Source organism: Lactuca sativa, chromosome 5, assembly GCF_002870075.4.
Source record: "Lactuca sativa cultivar Salinas chromosome 5, Lsat_Salinas_v11, whole genome shotgun sequence".
NCBI classification, from domain to species: Eukaryota; Viridiplantae; Streptophyta; class Magnoliopsida; order Asterales; family Asteraceae; genus Lactuca; species Lactuca sativa.
In genome coordinates, this window is record NC_056627.2 from 254283527 (window position 1) to 254301540 (window position 18014).

The following is an 18014-nucleotide window of genomic DNA, read 5'->3' on the forward strand; positions in this document are numbered from 1 at the left end:
ATCTTCGAAATTTTGAATGGAAGGAAAGGAGGGTGTTCTTGATGGTTGAGAGGGTTTTCTTGAAAGATTTTTGAGAGAATGAGGTGGTGAGAAGATGTGTTGGCCGAAAATAAGAAGAGAGGGGGAGAGAGGATGTGATGGTTACCTAGATGTATGAGATTTGGATATAACCTAATGGTTAATTTGCATTGAAGTCCACCATGTAAATGTGATGTGTCCATTGCTCATTAATTCCCTTCTTTCTTCATTTGGGCCGAAATGGAGTAATCATGGAGGAGTTTGGGCCTTATCTTGGTCCTTACTCGAAATTATAAAGCACAAAAAAAAAAATTTCGGCCCATTGGGGCAAATGAAGTCTTTTATGGCCCAACAAGGCTCATTAGAGATAAGATGGATTATTTTAGGTCCACATGGCCCAAATACTAAAGTTTTATGAATGTGGTCTATTTAGAGCCCACTTAGGGCTTCTAGGCCCAATAGGAGAATTTTAGTTCATAAGGAACTTGGACCGGGATTGCTAAGGTTTCCAACCCTTAGTTGAACATATGAGGTGTATCTTGAACGAGGATAGAGTATTGTATTCACTTAGAGTACATGCTTTTACAATGGATGATGTTTATATGAGGATAGAATTTCCTAGCTAAAAATGCTAGTTGTGACATCATCCCCCCGTTAGAGGGAATTTCGTCCCGAAATTCTTTCTAAGCATAGGTTTGCGAATGAGAGAATAGGCACTTCATCTGATCTGCACGTCTCCCATGTGAATTTCGGTCCACGCTTAGCGTTCCATGGAACCTTCACAATCATAATAGGGCTTTGTTTTGTATGTTCTACTTCCCTACCCAATACCTTGACTGGTTCTTTGACGAACATGAAATTCTCGCTTACTCCGATCTCTCGTAAAGGAATGATATGAGTGTCATCTGATATATATCCTTTTCAGATTCAAGACACAGAACACAGGGTTCACGTTGCTGAGCTCTACAGGCAGCTACAGCCTATATGTCTTTGGACCAATTCGAGCAAGAATCTCGAACAGTCCAGCGCATCGTGGATTTTGTTTTCTTGGTTCATAAAGCGAGTCATTCAATTCCCAGGTGATTCCTTTAATAATGTGCGATCCCCGACTTGCCATCCTAATGGATTACGTCGCTTGTCAGCAGAGCTCCTTTATCGGTCTCACGATGCTTGAGGTCCAGCTTTGTTTTGGATTATCTTCTCTATTGTTTTGTTAGTGGTTTCTGGTCTCATGAGAGTACCACCAAGTGATATGCATTTATGACTATAAAGGGTTTTTTTTTTGAAAGGAGCATTCTTGATGCTCGTGCGATAGTTATCATTATACGAGAATTTAGTCAAGGGAAACCGGGTATCCCCTGACTTGTTGAACTCAAACACCTAGACTTGTAGTATGAATTTGAGTGGTCAAATGGTTCGTTCACTTTGGCGATTGGTTTGAAGGTGGTAAGCAACGCTTATGTCTAGTGATGTTCCCATAGCCCTCTGAAGTGATTGCCATAGCCTTAAAGAAAATCTGTTATCTCGATCCGAGATAGTAGATACCGATATTTCATGGAGTCTCACGATCTCCTGGATATAGATCCAAGCTAATCCTTCCATCTTGTTCGATTTTTGTATTGGCAGGAAATGGGCAGATTGGGTTAGCCTATCGACGATCACCCAACTAATGCCCAACTTAACTCTTATAACAACAAGCTTCGTCCTTCGACTTCGAGAGTTTTATCCATCCATGCAGTGCTTTCATTCGATATTCTCCAGCTTTGATGCTTTCAAGGATGGTCATGGATGTTGATAGTGTTTTGTTCTTGCCTCGAGAGTAGATGAGTATGTTATTGATGAAAATAATGAAAAGGACGACTAGAAATGGTTGGGAAAACTCGGTTTGTAGGGTCCATGAATACCGTGGGAGCATTCGTTGGACCGAAGGGTATCATAATGAATTTGAAATGGTCGCGACGAGTTCGGAATGCAGATTTGAAATGTCGCCTTCTCGGACTCAGAGTTGATGATAACCGATTCTTAGATCTATTTTAGATAAGTAACGAGCTTCTTGGAGCTGGCCAAATAGATCGTCAGTCTGTGGAAGTAGGTATCGACTTTTAATAGGGAGATTGTTCAATTTCCTAAAATCAATGTACCTTCGGAAGGATCTGTCTTATTGAAAAACAAGACCGGAGCTCTCTAGGATGAGAAGCTTGGTCTAATGAATCCCTTGCGCAACAATTCTACTCAGTTGACAGGATAACTTGTGAATTTTTGGCGGGAGTCAACCTATAGGGTGAATTGGCAATTGATGTGGTTACCGATATGAGGTTGATTCGAAATTCAACCCGTCTCTCTGGGGTATTCCCGAAAGTTCCTTAGGAAACACATTTGGGAAAATCACAAGCTACTGGAATACTCTGCATGCCTACCTCTTCTTTGATTTTGTCCACAACATGAGTGAGGAGTACGTAGTTCTTCTGGTGCAGGCACTTCTGTGCCTTGATGCACGAGATAGGAAGAGGATTAGCGCCAGGTTTATCACCATGGATTATTAGAGTTTTCGTGATTAGGGAGGTGAAGGCAAACGGCCTTCTCGCGGCACATAGTATCAGCACAGTGGGGGCTTACCCAGCCATGACGATTATCACATTAAAACCCCTAATATTTACTGGCATGAAATCTATTTGTAATGAATGGTCGTTTAGTATTAAGGCGTACTCCACATGAGTACCCTAGATTAAATCATTTTTCCCCATTGGCCATGTCCATTGAAAAGGCTAAGCTTAGCTTTGGGGATGTTGTTTTAGTAAGTGTTTGAATTTGTTACTAACTGAAACTTCACTCAGATTTACCATTGAATAAGAGGTAAGCGAAAGAGTTGTCAAGTGGGAACATACCAGTAACAACTGTTGGGTTTTGGATTGCTTCGCCTTGACCCAAGGTCAGGACCATTTCTGATCCTTTTGCTCCTTGATTGTTATCCCTAGGGCAATTGCGCCTGATGTGACCAGTTCCTCCACACCTATAGCAAGTGCGACTGGTTTCATCATTGGTGTTGTTGTTAGGGTTGTTGCGATCGTTGTCGTTTTCATTTGGCTGACGATTCTGGCATGGATAAGTTCTACAGAATTTGGCAATGTGATTCTTTCAGTTGCATTTGTTGCAATGCATCTCCCTGCAGGCTCCATTATGATGGAATTTGCACTGGTTGCATTTTGGAAGGTTTCCAGCATATGGTCTCCTGGCTGCTGGTGTAATAGGGGTCGTGGTCGCATGAACAGCAACAACACGTTGCTCCCTTGAGAACCCTTGAGTGTGTTGTCCCTTTCTCTTACCTCCAGACCTCAGCTTCCTGCTCTTAAGCTTGGGGTTTGGAGTTCCTTGATAGGTCGTCACTTGTTGGTTTCCATGTTTGTTCCTTTGGCTGGAGTTGTCAATGCTATTCCTGCCTCCATTAGGGTTGTTGGCATTGATCTGTGCCATGGCAGCGGTTACTGCTGCCATTACAACAGCTTGGAATGTAGCAGAGTCCATCTGCAGGAGTGGTGTCTCGCGGGTGCGCTTGTTATTCTTGCGGGAGGGCATTTTCCTGATGCACATTGATAACCCAGATCGTAAGTGATGATCGTCATTCCTGGTTGTACTCTATAAATTTTCGCATCTTGTTGTATAATTCTTACTGCCTCCATCTACATCCCTATGATGTATTTCGTGGTAATAGGTGATCACAGATCTGGAACGATTGTTACGTCTATACTTAGATTATATGAGTTGTTTTAGTTTCGAGATCCTTAAGTATCTAGTGGTTCTGAGGGTTCGCTTGTGCATATAATTGAGTCGTTGCAGCAATATGAAATAAATATAACACATAATCGTTTTAGGGGTATGTACCATCTTAGTACACGAAAGAGAGTCATGTCGGATAGTAGGGGAAATTAGAAAAGGATGATCCTATTCGTGGCGAGAAGTGTCTGGTGGTGATGCTGATGAAGTGGATGCACCTCGGAGACGAGCTACTTGTTGCTCTGTATATCGTAGGCGTGCCTCCCAAACTAACTGTCTCGCTCGAGAGTCTCCATTCACTTCCCGTGTTTTCCTTTCATCCCTCTTAATAACAAACCACATTTGTTTCGTTCGATTTGGGGTGTCCTGAGCTTGGTTATCGATACCTCGAGTGCGTCGCACCACGACTGGGAGGGCCTGGTCAGCTGGTCCTCTGTGGCTAAAATTAAAGAGACCTCAGCTCTTACCGTGGTGTGGTCGTATTCCTTACTGGTGACTTTATCCCCAAATATCGGGTGCCCGAGGGGGCATGGGGTCACCGGGGCCCATACTATAGGTCGGTGCCCTGGATTTACATGGAGGATTGATGTCATTGAATTCTACATCCGTGTCGTCATCGTCATCGCCCTCCGGCTCTTCCTCTTCGAGGTCCACTATTGACTCAGCGGGTTCACCTGCGAGTTCTACTTTGTGTCCCTCCTGGGGTTTTTCCTCTGGGTCGAGCCATCCGACTATTCCTTGACTAGGGAGATAGGGTTTCCTGGCTAATGATACTCGTCTATAGCGTATTGCACGATGGGCTATGATTACTAGAAACAAATAGCATACCAATTACTCCTATAGCTCTACGACTATTGCATAGATTCAGTTGAGGTTCTCTTCTTGGAGATTAAGGGGTATGATTTTAGGTTCCTAGTTATTACGATCTCTTCACGACATGTGATGGTTGTACCTTGGAGGGAATGTAGTTGATCAGGCTACATCCGCTCCTTGATACAACTAAGAACAGTCCTGAATTAACCGAGATACTAGCATTATATTGTTTGGTTCTGTGTTAGGTTCCTATTCCTAATGCAAGCAAGGGTGTTTTATTTATTTGTTTTGTTCAGAGTTATGTTAGTCCCTCTTTTTGGTTTATAGTTGCATATCAATGTATGGCTCGACATGCTAGTTCACTATAAACAAAGCTCTGATACCAACCTGTCACACCCCCGAACCAGACGACGGAAACGTCCGGGGGCTGTCGTGACTCAATTGAATACCATAACATTGAAGATATGTGAAACATAACAACATTCGTCACCATTCATTAATATAGTACAACCAGTAGCGTTTACATGTCATACATTGTTAAACATTACATTCCAACAAAAATTAAATTGTTCGGTTCGAAAATAAACTGCAAGCCGTCACTGAATGTGATTTCCTTTGGTTCACTGGTTCCCTGAGAATACAAGTATTTTGAAAAACGTCAACATATGAAATGTTGGTGAGTTCATAAGTAGTGTTTGAAATCGAATGTTTGTATTGTTTGAAAAACCACCAGAAAATCCGATATTTTCTGAAAAGAAAAGCTTTTGAAAACGTTTGTGAAGATCCATAGGTATGCTTGTTTGTTTCTATACTTGTAAAAAAAATGTTCATTGAAGTCGTATGCATTTCAAATCTGTATGTATTGAAAACCCTAGGAAAACCCGATGTTCTCCTAGTTCCTTGAATTACATGAAGTTACATTGAAACCATTGTATAGCGTATAGTGTCAGTCCCAGGCGACGTTGGAAGGTTCTCGAGCAGGATTATTTACTACAAACCCGCGTTACACAAACGCCCAGTTTATAGTTATACTAACGACCCCGAAGGCGTCGTCAGTACTAATCGCGTTATCCAATCGCCCTGACTAGGTGTAGTCCCACATCCGAAGAGAAAGAGGTCACGAAGACCCCGGTAACTCCATTAACCGGTTGGGGATAAAAATGTACGAGGGGTCCCCGACCCGCCTCGCATGAAATGTAGACCTTACTAGCAATACCAAAGGACCCTTGGGGACCAGTAGTATACAAGCCATTGAAAGTCCAGTTACGTTGTGTCGGATCGGTAAAACCCAACACTCCGTAAAAAAAATGTCTTCGGGCCTTAAGATCAGGTCATTGGGCTAGCTAGGCTCAACGAACAAGATTTTACACTTTTGGGGCCCAAAGATGGTGCGTAGACGTCTGTGCACACTCGTATGTATATGTATTACCAAACGTTACTTGTATGAATCGTAGTGTCATAGTGTTAGTAGTTGTAGATTTCTATTGGCTCGAGACCGAGCCAATTCGTTTAACAACGACTTTTGGTATTGTAATGTATTGTATTTCGTCGATAGTCGCGGTGCCATTATTTGATCAAATTGTATATATTGAATTAGCCTTGAAATATTTCTGTTTTCAGCCCCTCATTGTTTGTAAAATTTACATTTTCAACCCTTTTTATTAAATACTTCCCGGTTTGGTCCTTAAATGAATTTTCTTGACATTTTAACACCAAAAATTATTGAAATTAATATTTTTCAGCATATTTTTCATAGAAAACAGTTTAAGTCCCTGAAAAAGCAGTTTTCTCGGTTTTAATCCCTTCTTTTCGCAACTTTGACAATTTTGGCCCAATTTGGAAAATTTTTGCAACTTTGGTCCTTTTTAAATTTAAAAAGCATTTTAAACCTTTGAAAAGGACTTGGATCACTTATGGTCCACTGTTTTACAGAAAATCACAGTTTTGGCCCTCCAAAACAGAAAAATTCGCATAATGGGCCTCATTGGGCCGAAATTTTCATTTTTAGCCCATTAAGCTTGAAATTCATGTTTTTAATCCTCTAATTGAGTATAATTCCAGAAATAGTTTTATGGAAACTGTTTTGGCACACTTCATCCATCAGAATCTGTGAAATGTCAATTTGGGCCCTTAATTTTGTATTTTTCACATTTTTGGCCCAAAATTTGTGTTTTTAGCTTAAAGAAAATTGTTACTAAACCATTTAGCTATCTTTCTTGAAACACTTTGTATGTAGAAATATATTTGAAGCTAAAATCATAAAACATAAGTTATATCTTGGTTTTGAGGGGTTTTATGGCTAGATCCCACATTATAACACACAAATGCATACATATAAGCATGGAAATCATACAAGGCATACAAACACATATAGATCTACACTTTCACTTGTATTCCCCCCCCCCCCAAAAAAAAACTCATAAAAACAGAAAATAGGGGGTATGAAGCTCACCTTGGGGTTTGGAAGTCGGTTTTGATGAAGAAGTGAAGAGATCTCGACCCTAGATGTGTTATGGAGATGATTTTCGAGCTCTATGGTGCTATAAGAGTATGATTCACGAAAGTATGGTGTAAGAGGAGATTTTTGAGTAGATCAAGGAGTGAAATCATAGATCTAATGAAAAACTTACCAAAAATGATGATTTTGGTGAAGAATCCTCTTGAAAACACCCTAGATCTTCGAAATTTTGAATGGAAGGAAAGGAGGGTGTTCTTGATGGTTGAGAGGGTTTTCTTGAAAGATTTTTGAGAGAATGAGGTGGTGAGAAGATGTGTTGGCCGAAAATAAGAAGAGAGGGGGAGAGAGGATGTGATGGTTACCTAGATGTATGAGATTTGGATATTACCTAATGGTTAATTTGCATTGAAGTCCACCATGTAAATGTGATGTGTCCATTGCTCATTAATTCCCTTCTTTCTTCATTTGGGCCGAAATGGAGTAATCATGGAGGAGTTTGGGCCTTATCTTGGTCCTTACTCGAAATTATAAAGCACAAAAAAAAAATTCGGCCCATTGGGGCAAATGAAGTCTTTTATGGCCCAACAAGGCTCATTAGAGATAAGATGGATTATTTTAGGTCCACATGGCCCAAATACTAAAGTTTTATGAATGTGGTCTATTTAGAGCCCACTTAGGGCTTCTAGGCCCAATAGGAGAATTTTAGTTCATAAGGAACTTGGACCGGGATTGCTAAGGTTTCCAACCCTTAGTTGAACATATGAGGTGTATCTTGAACGAGGATAGAGTATTGTATTCACTTAGAGTACATGCTTTTACAATGGATGATGTTTATATGAGGATAGAATTTCCTAGCTAAAAATGCTAGTTGTGACAGAGTGGGTCAGGCTTGGGAGCCTGGTGAGCACATATGGTTTTCAACCCACAATAAATAAGTTTATTAATTTCATCAACCAACAATAACCCGATTATCCATTCCTGTTATCCTCACTTTACGTCCCTAAAACACCTATTGTAAGGGATCTAGCCTAAGGATTATCATCGGGATGGACACTATTGCTAAGGGGTTTCCTCAACAATAATTATCTGTAAGGCAACCATTAGGGGGATAGAGTACACCAGTGAACACATCATTCACAAACACCTACAGGTTGCGGGCCTGCTAGCGTTCCACTTGACTGTCTAGAATAGTCTGTGGTTGTCATCTATACTCTGCTAGATGACTGGATCAACAACAACATCGAGGCCTCTCATCATTTTATTTCATCACACACCAACTATTTCATCTACCCATGTTTTACCCCCAACATATTTGTAGATATAAAATACATATATAGTTTAAATCATTTAAAACATGTATAATAGTGTTCGTCTAACATAGATAACAAGTATACAGACAATATACACACATAGCATGTAATTTATATAAAATACTTCATATCTATGTGTAAGATGAAAATAAATATGCACTCACTTTAGTAGCGGGAGCAGATAGAATCTAAAAAGGTCAACGGCTCGTGATCGTCGGGTTCGGGACGCGGAACAGCTTCAGAAAACGAGAGAGAGAGAGAGAGAGAGAGAGAGAGAGAAGGAAGGAAGATTTGGTGTAAGAAGTGAATGAGATCGAACTTGCTATTTATAGGCTGATTTCGGCCCATTCACGTCGTGAGAAGTCATTGCTCACGTCGTGAGCCATGGATGAATCACCTCGTAGCTTCGACATCTGCGTTCTAGGCTTGAATAGTGTCTGTTTGACTCCTCACGTCGTGAGAATTCATTACTCACGTCGTGAGCTTGTGAGTTATCGTTCCCGTAGACTTCTAGCTTCGAAATGTGACTTTTTGACTCCTCACATCGTGAGAAAAGAGGCTCACGTTGTGAGTCCAGTCAATTTAGGGTTTCTGACACGTGTCATGCTCTTAGACAGCTGTATCTTCGGAAGGTAATAACTTTTGCATACGAACTCCGTTTTTGATGTTCTTTATATCCACGCGTAGGTGGAGACGTACTATAAAACTTTCATTTAGACACCTAAGGATAAAAAGTAGTTTATCATAAACTAAATTTTTACGTTTCCCAGTGTCGTGCCGGTTTTGACGCGAAACTTCGACAGGTCATATCTTCTTCGTTATAACTCGGATTTCGGCGTTCTTTATATCTCCGGAATCCTTGTCCCGACCACTACAACTTTCTTCATAGATATTGGACCTATCTATTATTTTATTTTTGACGCTTATTTTTATTATTAACTTATTATATCTTATAAATAAATATAAGGCATATAAAATCACATAATATTCAAATAATTTCTATTTATTATTAAAAAGTAGGTTATAAGTGTTGACCTTAACTATTACACCACTAAATTAATTCTTAGCCTAGAAACACGGGTGTTACACCAACTATCACACAATTGACAGTACTAGTCCCCTTTATTTAACTAATGTCTTTTAGCCACAAAATTAATTCTTATTAATTCTTGACAAATATTAATACAACAATATGATTTCTCCTTTAATATATTATTCTCATAATATATTAATAAATCATAATTAATCCTCTCTCTCCATAATTCATCCTATCAAGTTGCTTTGGTGAAGGTAGGTCTGTCAAATCGGGTCGTCGTGTCGTGTTTTTGTCTGAAACGCCACGACACAACAAGGTTTTTTGTAACACGAACACGACACGACACGATGTCGTGTTTTTTTTCACTAACACGAAAACGAACCATTAAAAAACGACAACACGACACGACACAACACAACAAAGATAATATTACATAACTATTATTTTATTTAATTCATATTTAATCATATATATAACACAATAAAAATGACAAACATGACAAACACATGCTCAATCGTGTCACTTTCGTGTGGATTTGTAAACACAAACACGACACGACTAGACATCATGTTTTTTATACTTGACACGAACACGACACAAAAACGAATTTGAATTTTTATTTTGTCCCGATTTCATTTCGTGTCGTGTATTTTTGTCGTGTCGTGTCATAAATTGACACCCCTAGGTGAAGGCAACCCAAAGCGACCATGCACAATCGGGTCAAGTACATACCAAATATAGTTACGGGCTTAGACACTAATCCAACACACATAGGTTTTTCATCAAAGAAGAAGAAGGATCTGAGATATATGAGACTCGACGGAGAAGGAGAGAGAAACATAGGCGGTGTTTGTGGCTCGTGTTTCCAGACGAAGCCACCGTCGAGGCGTGAAGACGACGATGCTTATTGGGGTTTTCAGATCGGACCTACTGAAGGCTGAAGCCAACTTCAACGACGATCAGGTTTTGCACGTCTTCTCCGCCCTAGAGCCATTCTCCATCTCCTTCTTTTCTCTTCTTCTCGTCAGACAACCACCATAGCAAAAGAAGGCGCATCTACGCTGAAACAAGGGTTTCTTGGAGGAAGAAAATGGCATCCACATATGGTTTTACAACGATTGTTCTTGATTTTGAGGTTACAGATAAGGAAAATGTAATGTTTGAGTTTTTAGATCTAGAAAAATATGTTTGGATTCATTAGATAGTGGTGGTAGTTATTGAGTTTTAATTTGAAATTATAGATATGGAATTATATGATTGTTTTGGTATTCAGATATGGAAAAATTATGTTATTATGGCTTTGGTGGTGACCGGAGGTGGCAATGACGGTTGTTAGTGACCAACGGTGGTGGTAGCGGTGGTGGTGGTGACTGTTAGTGGTGGTGGTGGTGACTGACAGTGGTGGTGGTGGTGGTGATAGCATAACTGGTAGTGGGATGAGAAAAAGTAGGGGAGGGTGGGGTAGGGATACGGGTAATATTTCTTTTTTGTTTTATTTTTAGTTACGAAAATTCTAAAATGTTTTTAAATAAATAAAAAAAGTAAAAAAAAAGGTAAGGGCAAAATCGTCATTAATAAAAAGTTCAAAGCAAACTGGATCAAACTCGCAACAAAATAAAAACTTTGGACCTGTGGTGCTAGTCCAAACCTTTTTGGACCAAAGTGACAATTTTGAGCAAACCACAAGTACCATTTGTGCAGTTTAGTCTTTTGTTTATTTTTGAGTTATTAAAAGAAATTTTTTAATATGTGTAGGCCCTATCCACCTCCCTTTGTCCTTCCTATTGAACCCATCAGACTCCTGTCCCGAAATGTCATCCATTTTCTTACATGATATCTCTTTCTGTTTCTTTCAAATTAAATCTAGGGATGTCAACGGTGGCAAACGGGACGGGGAGTGCTTCCCCTGCCCCCGCCCCCGAAATGGCCAACCATCCTACCCCCGTCCCCGTCCCCGCCCCCAAATCCCTCTCATTACTCCCGCCCCCGCCCCCGATTGATTTTGGACGGTTTTTTTTGGTCTAAGAGAAGTTGTTGTTTGGACTAAAAAAAATTATTTTTTAGGTAACAAATAATTATTTATAGCAGAATTTTACATGTTAAAAATAAAAAATTATGACATCTTAAAAACATTATACTAGCAACTTAAAAATATGTTTTTGTTGAATTTTGTTGAATTTTGGGACGGAGAGTGCATCCCCCTCCCCCGTCCCCGAAATGTCCAACCATCCTACCCTCGTCCCCACCCCCAAATCTCCCTCATTACCCCCGCCCCCGATTGATTTTGGACGGTTTTTTTTTGGGCTAAAAGAAGTTGTTGTTTGGGCTAAAAAAATTATTTTTTAGGTAACAAATAATTTTTATAACATAATTTTACATATTAAAAATAAAAAAGTTATGACATCTTAAAAACATTATACTAGCAACTTAAAAATATGTTTTTGTTGAATTTTGAAACCTCAAAATCATGTTATTATTTATTATATCTATATAATTTATATATGTAAATATATGTATAATTTACTAACCCGGTCCCCATGGGGTTTCGGGACGGGATTTCTGTAATTTTCTTCTCAAATTATACATTGAAATAACATAATTATAAATGAAGTGTGTTGTGTGTACAGTGTACTAAACTGTAAACTTAAGAAGACATATTTTTGTTTAATATCAAATATCGGACATTGTCCAAAATTGAGTGGGGGCATCTGATCTGACAACCATCCCAATCTCGCATGTGTATACATGTACGTGACTTGTATCAGGCTATATTTTAAACTTTTGACATTTATATAATTTTAATTACTTAAAATGAATCGACAATATTAACATCACTAATGCAAAATATATAGGATTATAGGAATATGAGTTGTAAGCAATATCTCGTATAGTGAATTCAATGTTAATGTTAGATTTCAAATACTTATGATAGTAATACATGTTGTTTTCTTTTAGTCTTGTTGCTTTGAGTTGTAATTGTACATGTTATGATGAATGTGAGTGTTTTTTAATGAAATTTTGAGACTTTTAAAAGAAGTCCCAAAAATCATTGCAGTTTCAATAATTTTTATAATATAAGGATTTTATATGTAAGATAAAATAGGTTGCATCACGTTGCCTAGTCAAATCCCTTATCATATGCTTTTAATACTTTATTAAAACGAAAAAGTCAAAAGGATCTTGTTCAACTAACTTCATATGTGTTTTCCGTTTTTAATCAAGCACCTACCCTTTAAATATATTTTTTTAATTAATCTTGAAAAAATATTAATTTTTATTATACATAAAAAAATATGAATATATTGTAAATCTATACAGAAAACTAATATAATCTTTTGTCCAAGGCATGAGAATAAATTATTGTGAATTAAATTTTATATTTATTAATGGTGTAGGAGTTGTTAATATTGGCTAATACAAAATCTATTTTAATTCAAACATAAATGTGTGAGGTTTTTGAATGTTGACTTTCGAATAATTTATCTTGAAACCATCGGCAAATCTATATTACACGTAAATTGTTTGTAAAGAATGATTTAGATCAAATCCAATCCCTGAAAGTCTGAAGAATCACAACCAATTTTCTCATGCAAATTTATCGAACCGAATGAGCATCTTCTCCCCATCTTCATTCTGCAACGCCACCACGATTTTGATCTTTCTCCCATGGCGGCTTACAATTTCCACCGGGAAATACTGGAAGAACCAGCCAACGCCACCGAAGCCGAAATCTGCTCAATCCACTGTGATTCACTACAAAACCCTACCGGCGGTTGTGTAGCCAAATGCGCTTCCATCTGTCCGTACTTGTGTAACATCAGTGACTCATCTCCGCCACCACAATCGCCACCGCCGTTGCCCACCGGCGGTTTTATCCTCAGTACATCACCCCCAAAACACCACCACTCACCACTTAGTCTCCCCCTCAAGATCTCCCTTGTAATTCTTGTTGTCACCTTCTCTCTGTTCCTTCTTTACACCCTCTACAAATTCTACACCGTCTGGTATCGGTCAAGACGCCGCCGCTCGCCGCCGCCATCACCGGAGAATCAAGAAACCCATGGTGAATTTCTTGATCACGATGTACTTGATCACCCTATATGGTACATCAGAACTATTGGTCTTCAACCATCCGTGATCAGTGCTATTACTGTCGTGAAATACAGTAAAACCGACGGCCTCATCGAAGATACGAATTGCTCTGTTTGTTTGAGCGAATTTCAAGAAGATGAGACGCTTAGATTATTACCCAAATGTAATCATGCTTTCCACATATCTTGTATTGATACATGGCTCAGATCACACACAAATTGCCCTTTGTGTCGAGCCGGAATTGTGAAGAACACACCAACTTCTTCTTCGGACCAAAACTTGGGTGATTCGGGTCGCACCGAAGAAACCCAATTGGCGATTTCGATTCCAGAAGAAGTTAATGGAGAAGAAAGACAAAGTGAAGTAGATCGTGAGAGTTCTGAATTGAGAACCGGGGTTGTAGATGAAGAAGAAAAAGGAGAAATGATCGGTGGAAGTGGAACTAGTGATTTCTTGATCATGAGAAGGTCAGTTTCTTTGGATGATTATGCAGCCTGTAGGATTAGTTCTGATGTACGTAATAATTATTACTCCGATCGCCATGAAGTTCAAATTCAATCCGTCAATGGTGATTTGGGATTCGGATTGATTAAAGTCGAACAAACAGCAAACAATCGCTCCACGGAAGAAAATTAGAGGGTAGTTCATCAAACGGAAGATCAAATGATCTTCAAATCAGCCCTGATTTCAGGATTCCTAAACTCATACCAGCAGGACAAAGAACCCTAATTTCTTCAAGTTTCTGATATCGATTTCTGGATGAGAGTCTTCATGGGCGCTTTTCTTTTACTTTTTTTTTTCATTTAAAAATCCTACAAAAAGGATGGTTGTATAATCTTGATTTCTTTCAAGAAACGAGAAACACAAAATCATAAATGCACAGTTTTGCTGTTATCAAGTAATTATTGGATTCTACTTGCTTTCATATACTATGACAATTATCAGTTTCTCGATTCAATTTTGGCTTTTCTCTCTGATGATGACAAGATAAAAGCTTGTTGCTTTCTAAAGACATGACATATGGTTTATGTGAAGATAATCATCACATGTGGCAAACCTTCGTCATGATATTTTCGTATGTATGGCCTTTATATGTGTATAAATATGCTAGTTTATGTTTTATATAACTCGTGTTGTTCATTTCAAGATGAACTTTGTTAAAAGATTATCAGAATCACGTGATCTCAACACAATCCCATCAATCTACACCTACACCACAAACCCTAATGAATCCCCTGTTTCAAACTCTCAAGATTCAATCCCCACCATTGATTTTTCCCTACTCACGTCCCCTGATCCTTCCTTACGTTTGCAAGTTATCCAGGAGCTAGGTGACGCATGCAAAGATTGGGGCTTTTTTCAGGTACTTGTTAAGTTGTTATAAATCGTGAATTTGGTCACTTCAACTATGGCTGCATGCAGAGTAATTTTAATCTGTTTTTAATGATTTTGAATTGTTTAGGTGATTAATCATGGGGTTCCCGAAGATTTGATGAACATGGTTGTTGAAAAATCAAATGAATTTTTCAATTTGACAGATGAAGAGAAGAAAGATTTTGAAGAAAAGGATGTTCTTGATCCAATTAGATATGGAACAAGCTTTAATTCTAAGAAAGATAAGGTTTTTTGCTGGAGGGATTTTCTGAAAGTTATTGTACACCCGGAATTTCACTCTCCCAACAAACCTGTAGGTTTCAGGTAAGTTTCAGTGTTCATATTCTTGTACAAAGGTTATTGAAAGGGTATTTTGGACAATTGACATAAGGTCAAACGCTTTTATTGAACAACCTCTTCGAGTAAATATGGTCCTTACAATGGGAAAAAAACAAAAGGGTTGCTTTCATTGCCAACCAATTCTTATCAAGATTGTGTGTGTTTGGTTATCTATTTTTGGTCAATAAACTACACTCAAGCGATTTGTATTAGGCTGCTTTAGAAACCAATTGACTTTGGGTAATAGTGGAGCCACAAAATTTGTAAAGAGGACAAAATATACGAATTGATTACCATTTTGCTTTTGAGGGAAAAGTTCTATGATATAATTGCAAAAATCTAAAAGGGGGACCCCACCAATTGATACATGTCAAGTATTTTTGGTTGTGGGTTGGAGTCTAAAGGTTGATACCTTTTTCTTTGTAATTGTATTCTTGAAGAAAAGAAAATTGTTTTCTCCTTGATTATAGATGTACAACTAGATGTTTAATATACCTGACCTCAAAAAGTAGGTGATGTTTCTTTTCTTTTAAGAGATGTTTAAAATTGTTTTAAAAGATAACTTATTTAAAAAAATATGTGGACACTTTCTTCAAAGAAAAATATAAATGTGGGTAGCATTTTGTGGGGACTCGTTTCCCTGACTTTTCATTAAGTAAAAAAGGAAACATTATTATATAACTTAAAGTTCAAAAGAAACATCACCTACTTTTTGAGATCAGGTATATTAAATATGATATGAATTCTTGAGGTTCGCTAGAAGTAATTGACATATGCAATGGATTTAAATCATTAAATCATGAAATACCAACATAAAAAAGTTGTTAGTTCTGGATCTTAAAAAATTCCTTATCAAGTTTGAATTTCAGTTTATAAGTTTGAAAATGAAAATCAAAGGCGTCAATATGTGTTGCAGTGAGATTATGTTGGAGTACTCCAAAAGAACCAGAGAAGTAGTAAGAGGGTTACTTAACGGGATATCAATGAGCTTAGGACTCGACCAATCTTGCATAGAAAAAACTATGAAATTGGAATCCGGTTTACAAATATTTGTTGTAAATCTTTACCCCCCTTGCCCACAGCCTGAGCTTGCAATAGGGTTGCCCCCTCATTCGGATCATGGCCTCTTGACGCTCCTCATCAACAATGGTGTAGGCGGGCTTCAAATCAAACATAATGGCAAATGGGTCAATGTGAATGACACCTTTCCAGGCTCGTTTCTTGTCAATACTGCCGACCACCTTGAGGTACATAACATTGTCTTTGGTACAAACGACTGAACATACTTTCTAGGGTTATTTGTGATGATGAGGACTAGGAAGCGCATTCATATCTTTTGCGCAACTGAGAGACTGAGAGCTAGTATATATCTTAACCTTATTGGGTGGGCCTAAAAAAAATTTCTATTGAAATTGATCTTCATGTTGATCCAATGTATGCCACACACAACAAAACCTATCATATCATGTCATGTCTCTTATGTGTGTTTTTTGTTTGCAGATTTTTAGTAATGGGAAGTACAAGAGTGTGGAGCATCGTGCGATTGTAAATAATGTGGCCACGAGGATATCGGTAGTTGTAGCGAATGGGCCGTCGTTGGATACGGTGGTGAGGCCGGCTTATGAGTTGGTGGATGAAGAAAGGTGTCCCGCATCGTTTGTTCCGATGAAATATAAGGAGTATCTAGAAATGCAACAAGGCAACCAAATTGTTGGAAAAACTTGTTTGGACCGGGTGCGGGTATGAGGAAAAATGTATATGCGATCTTGTGTGATATCTTGTGTCATATTAATGTTCATCTAGTATTGCATTGTTGATTTTTGTGTATGAGTTATGTATATATATGCTTAGGTCAAGGTTTTTAAATACTAGCTAGATGGACCCTCAACTAAATACAAGATGACGCCATCAACCCCTCAACTGGCATTTTCATAAATTTTCAAGACATAATCTTTAAACAATATGGCGTACTGTAACAAAATCTCCATTTGCAATTTGTATAGTATAGGCACCATCTAACGACAATAAAGGCATGGCAAATTATTTCTAACTTCATGTGATATAAAAGAGTAATAATATATGCCCGCATGGTTGAACATAGGATTCCGTAGAAGGTATTGTCGGTATGTAATAGGTGTTGTCGGTGATATTTTTTATGGTAGAATAAAGAAAAACACATTCGAAATTTTCACACTGCTTCCGGAAACTAGGTGTTGCTGGTGACACTACTGACACCATAGTAGATCCGTCCGTGTATGTGCGCGTAATGACTTGATAAATAAGGTACCTAAAACGTCATCATGTGTTTCCTTTGCTTCTTTGATGGTGAGTTGGCCTATCTTTTATTTATAGTCGACACTATAGTTTCCTTCTTTATGTAGTTGGAACTATACTTGTCCTTTTGTAACATTCCAAAATTTCAGATGAAATTTATTTTTAATTCATTTCAAAACATCTAACAAACGTGTCAAAACAACCGAAAGTGTATCGTAGTGGAATAACATCAGAGTACAAAACCTCAAAATCACATAATGTGGAACACATGGGCGTTTGCAGTGCAATCAAGCCGAACACTTCCCTTTTGAGCTAGAAGTACCTGAAACATAAACTGAAAACCGTAAACACAAAACTTAGTTAGTTTCCCCAAAATACCTCACACCATACATACATAGCAGCAAAATAGAATTGGGTCTATTTCGCCTCATTCGGTCTCTTTCAACCGATATTGGGTATATTTCAACCCCTTCGGTCTCTTTCAACCGGTACTGGGTCTATTTCACCCTCTTTGGTCTCTTTCAACCGG

At 38.4% G+C, this 18014-nt stretch overlaps 2 protein-coding genes across 2 annotated transcripts; both read left to right on the forward strand.

Annotated features, from left to right (window-relative positions):
• The first annotated feature begins 12835 nt into the window (after positions 1-12835).
• On the forward strand, positions 12836-14425 carry LOC111913257 (RING-H2 finger protein ATL54). Its single transcript, XM_023908974.3, has one exon. The coding sequence runs from the start codon at positions 13073-13075 to the stop codon at positions 14132-14134; it is 1062 nt and encodes a 353-aa protein (XP_023764742.1). The 5' UTR covers positions 12836-13072; the 3' UTR covers positions 14135-14425.
• Positions 14426-14459: 34 nt separating this feature from the next.
• LOC111913256 (2-oxoglutarate-dependent dioxygenase 19) lies at positions 14460-17082 on the forward strand. Its single transcript, XM_023908973.3, has 4 exons — positions 14460-14861; positions 14961-15196; positions 16128-16458; positions 16712-17082. Exons 1-4 carry the CDS (start codon positions 14613-14615, stop codon positions 16955-16957), a joined length of 1062 nt encoding a protein of 353 aa, XP_023764741.1. The 5' UTR covers positions 14460-14612; the 3' UTR covers positions 16958-17082.
• The last annotated feature ends 932 nt before the right edge of the window (positions 17083-18014 follow it).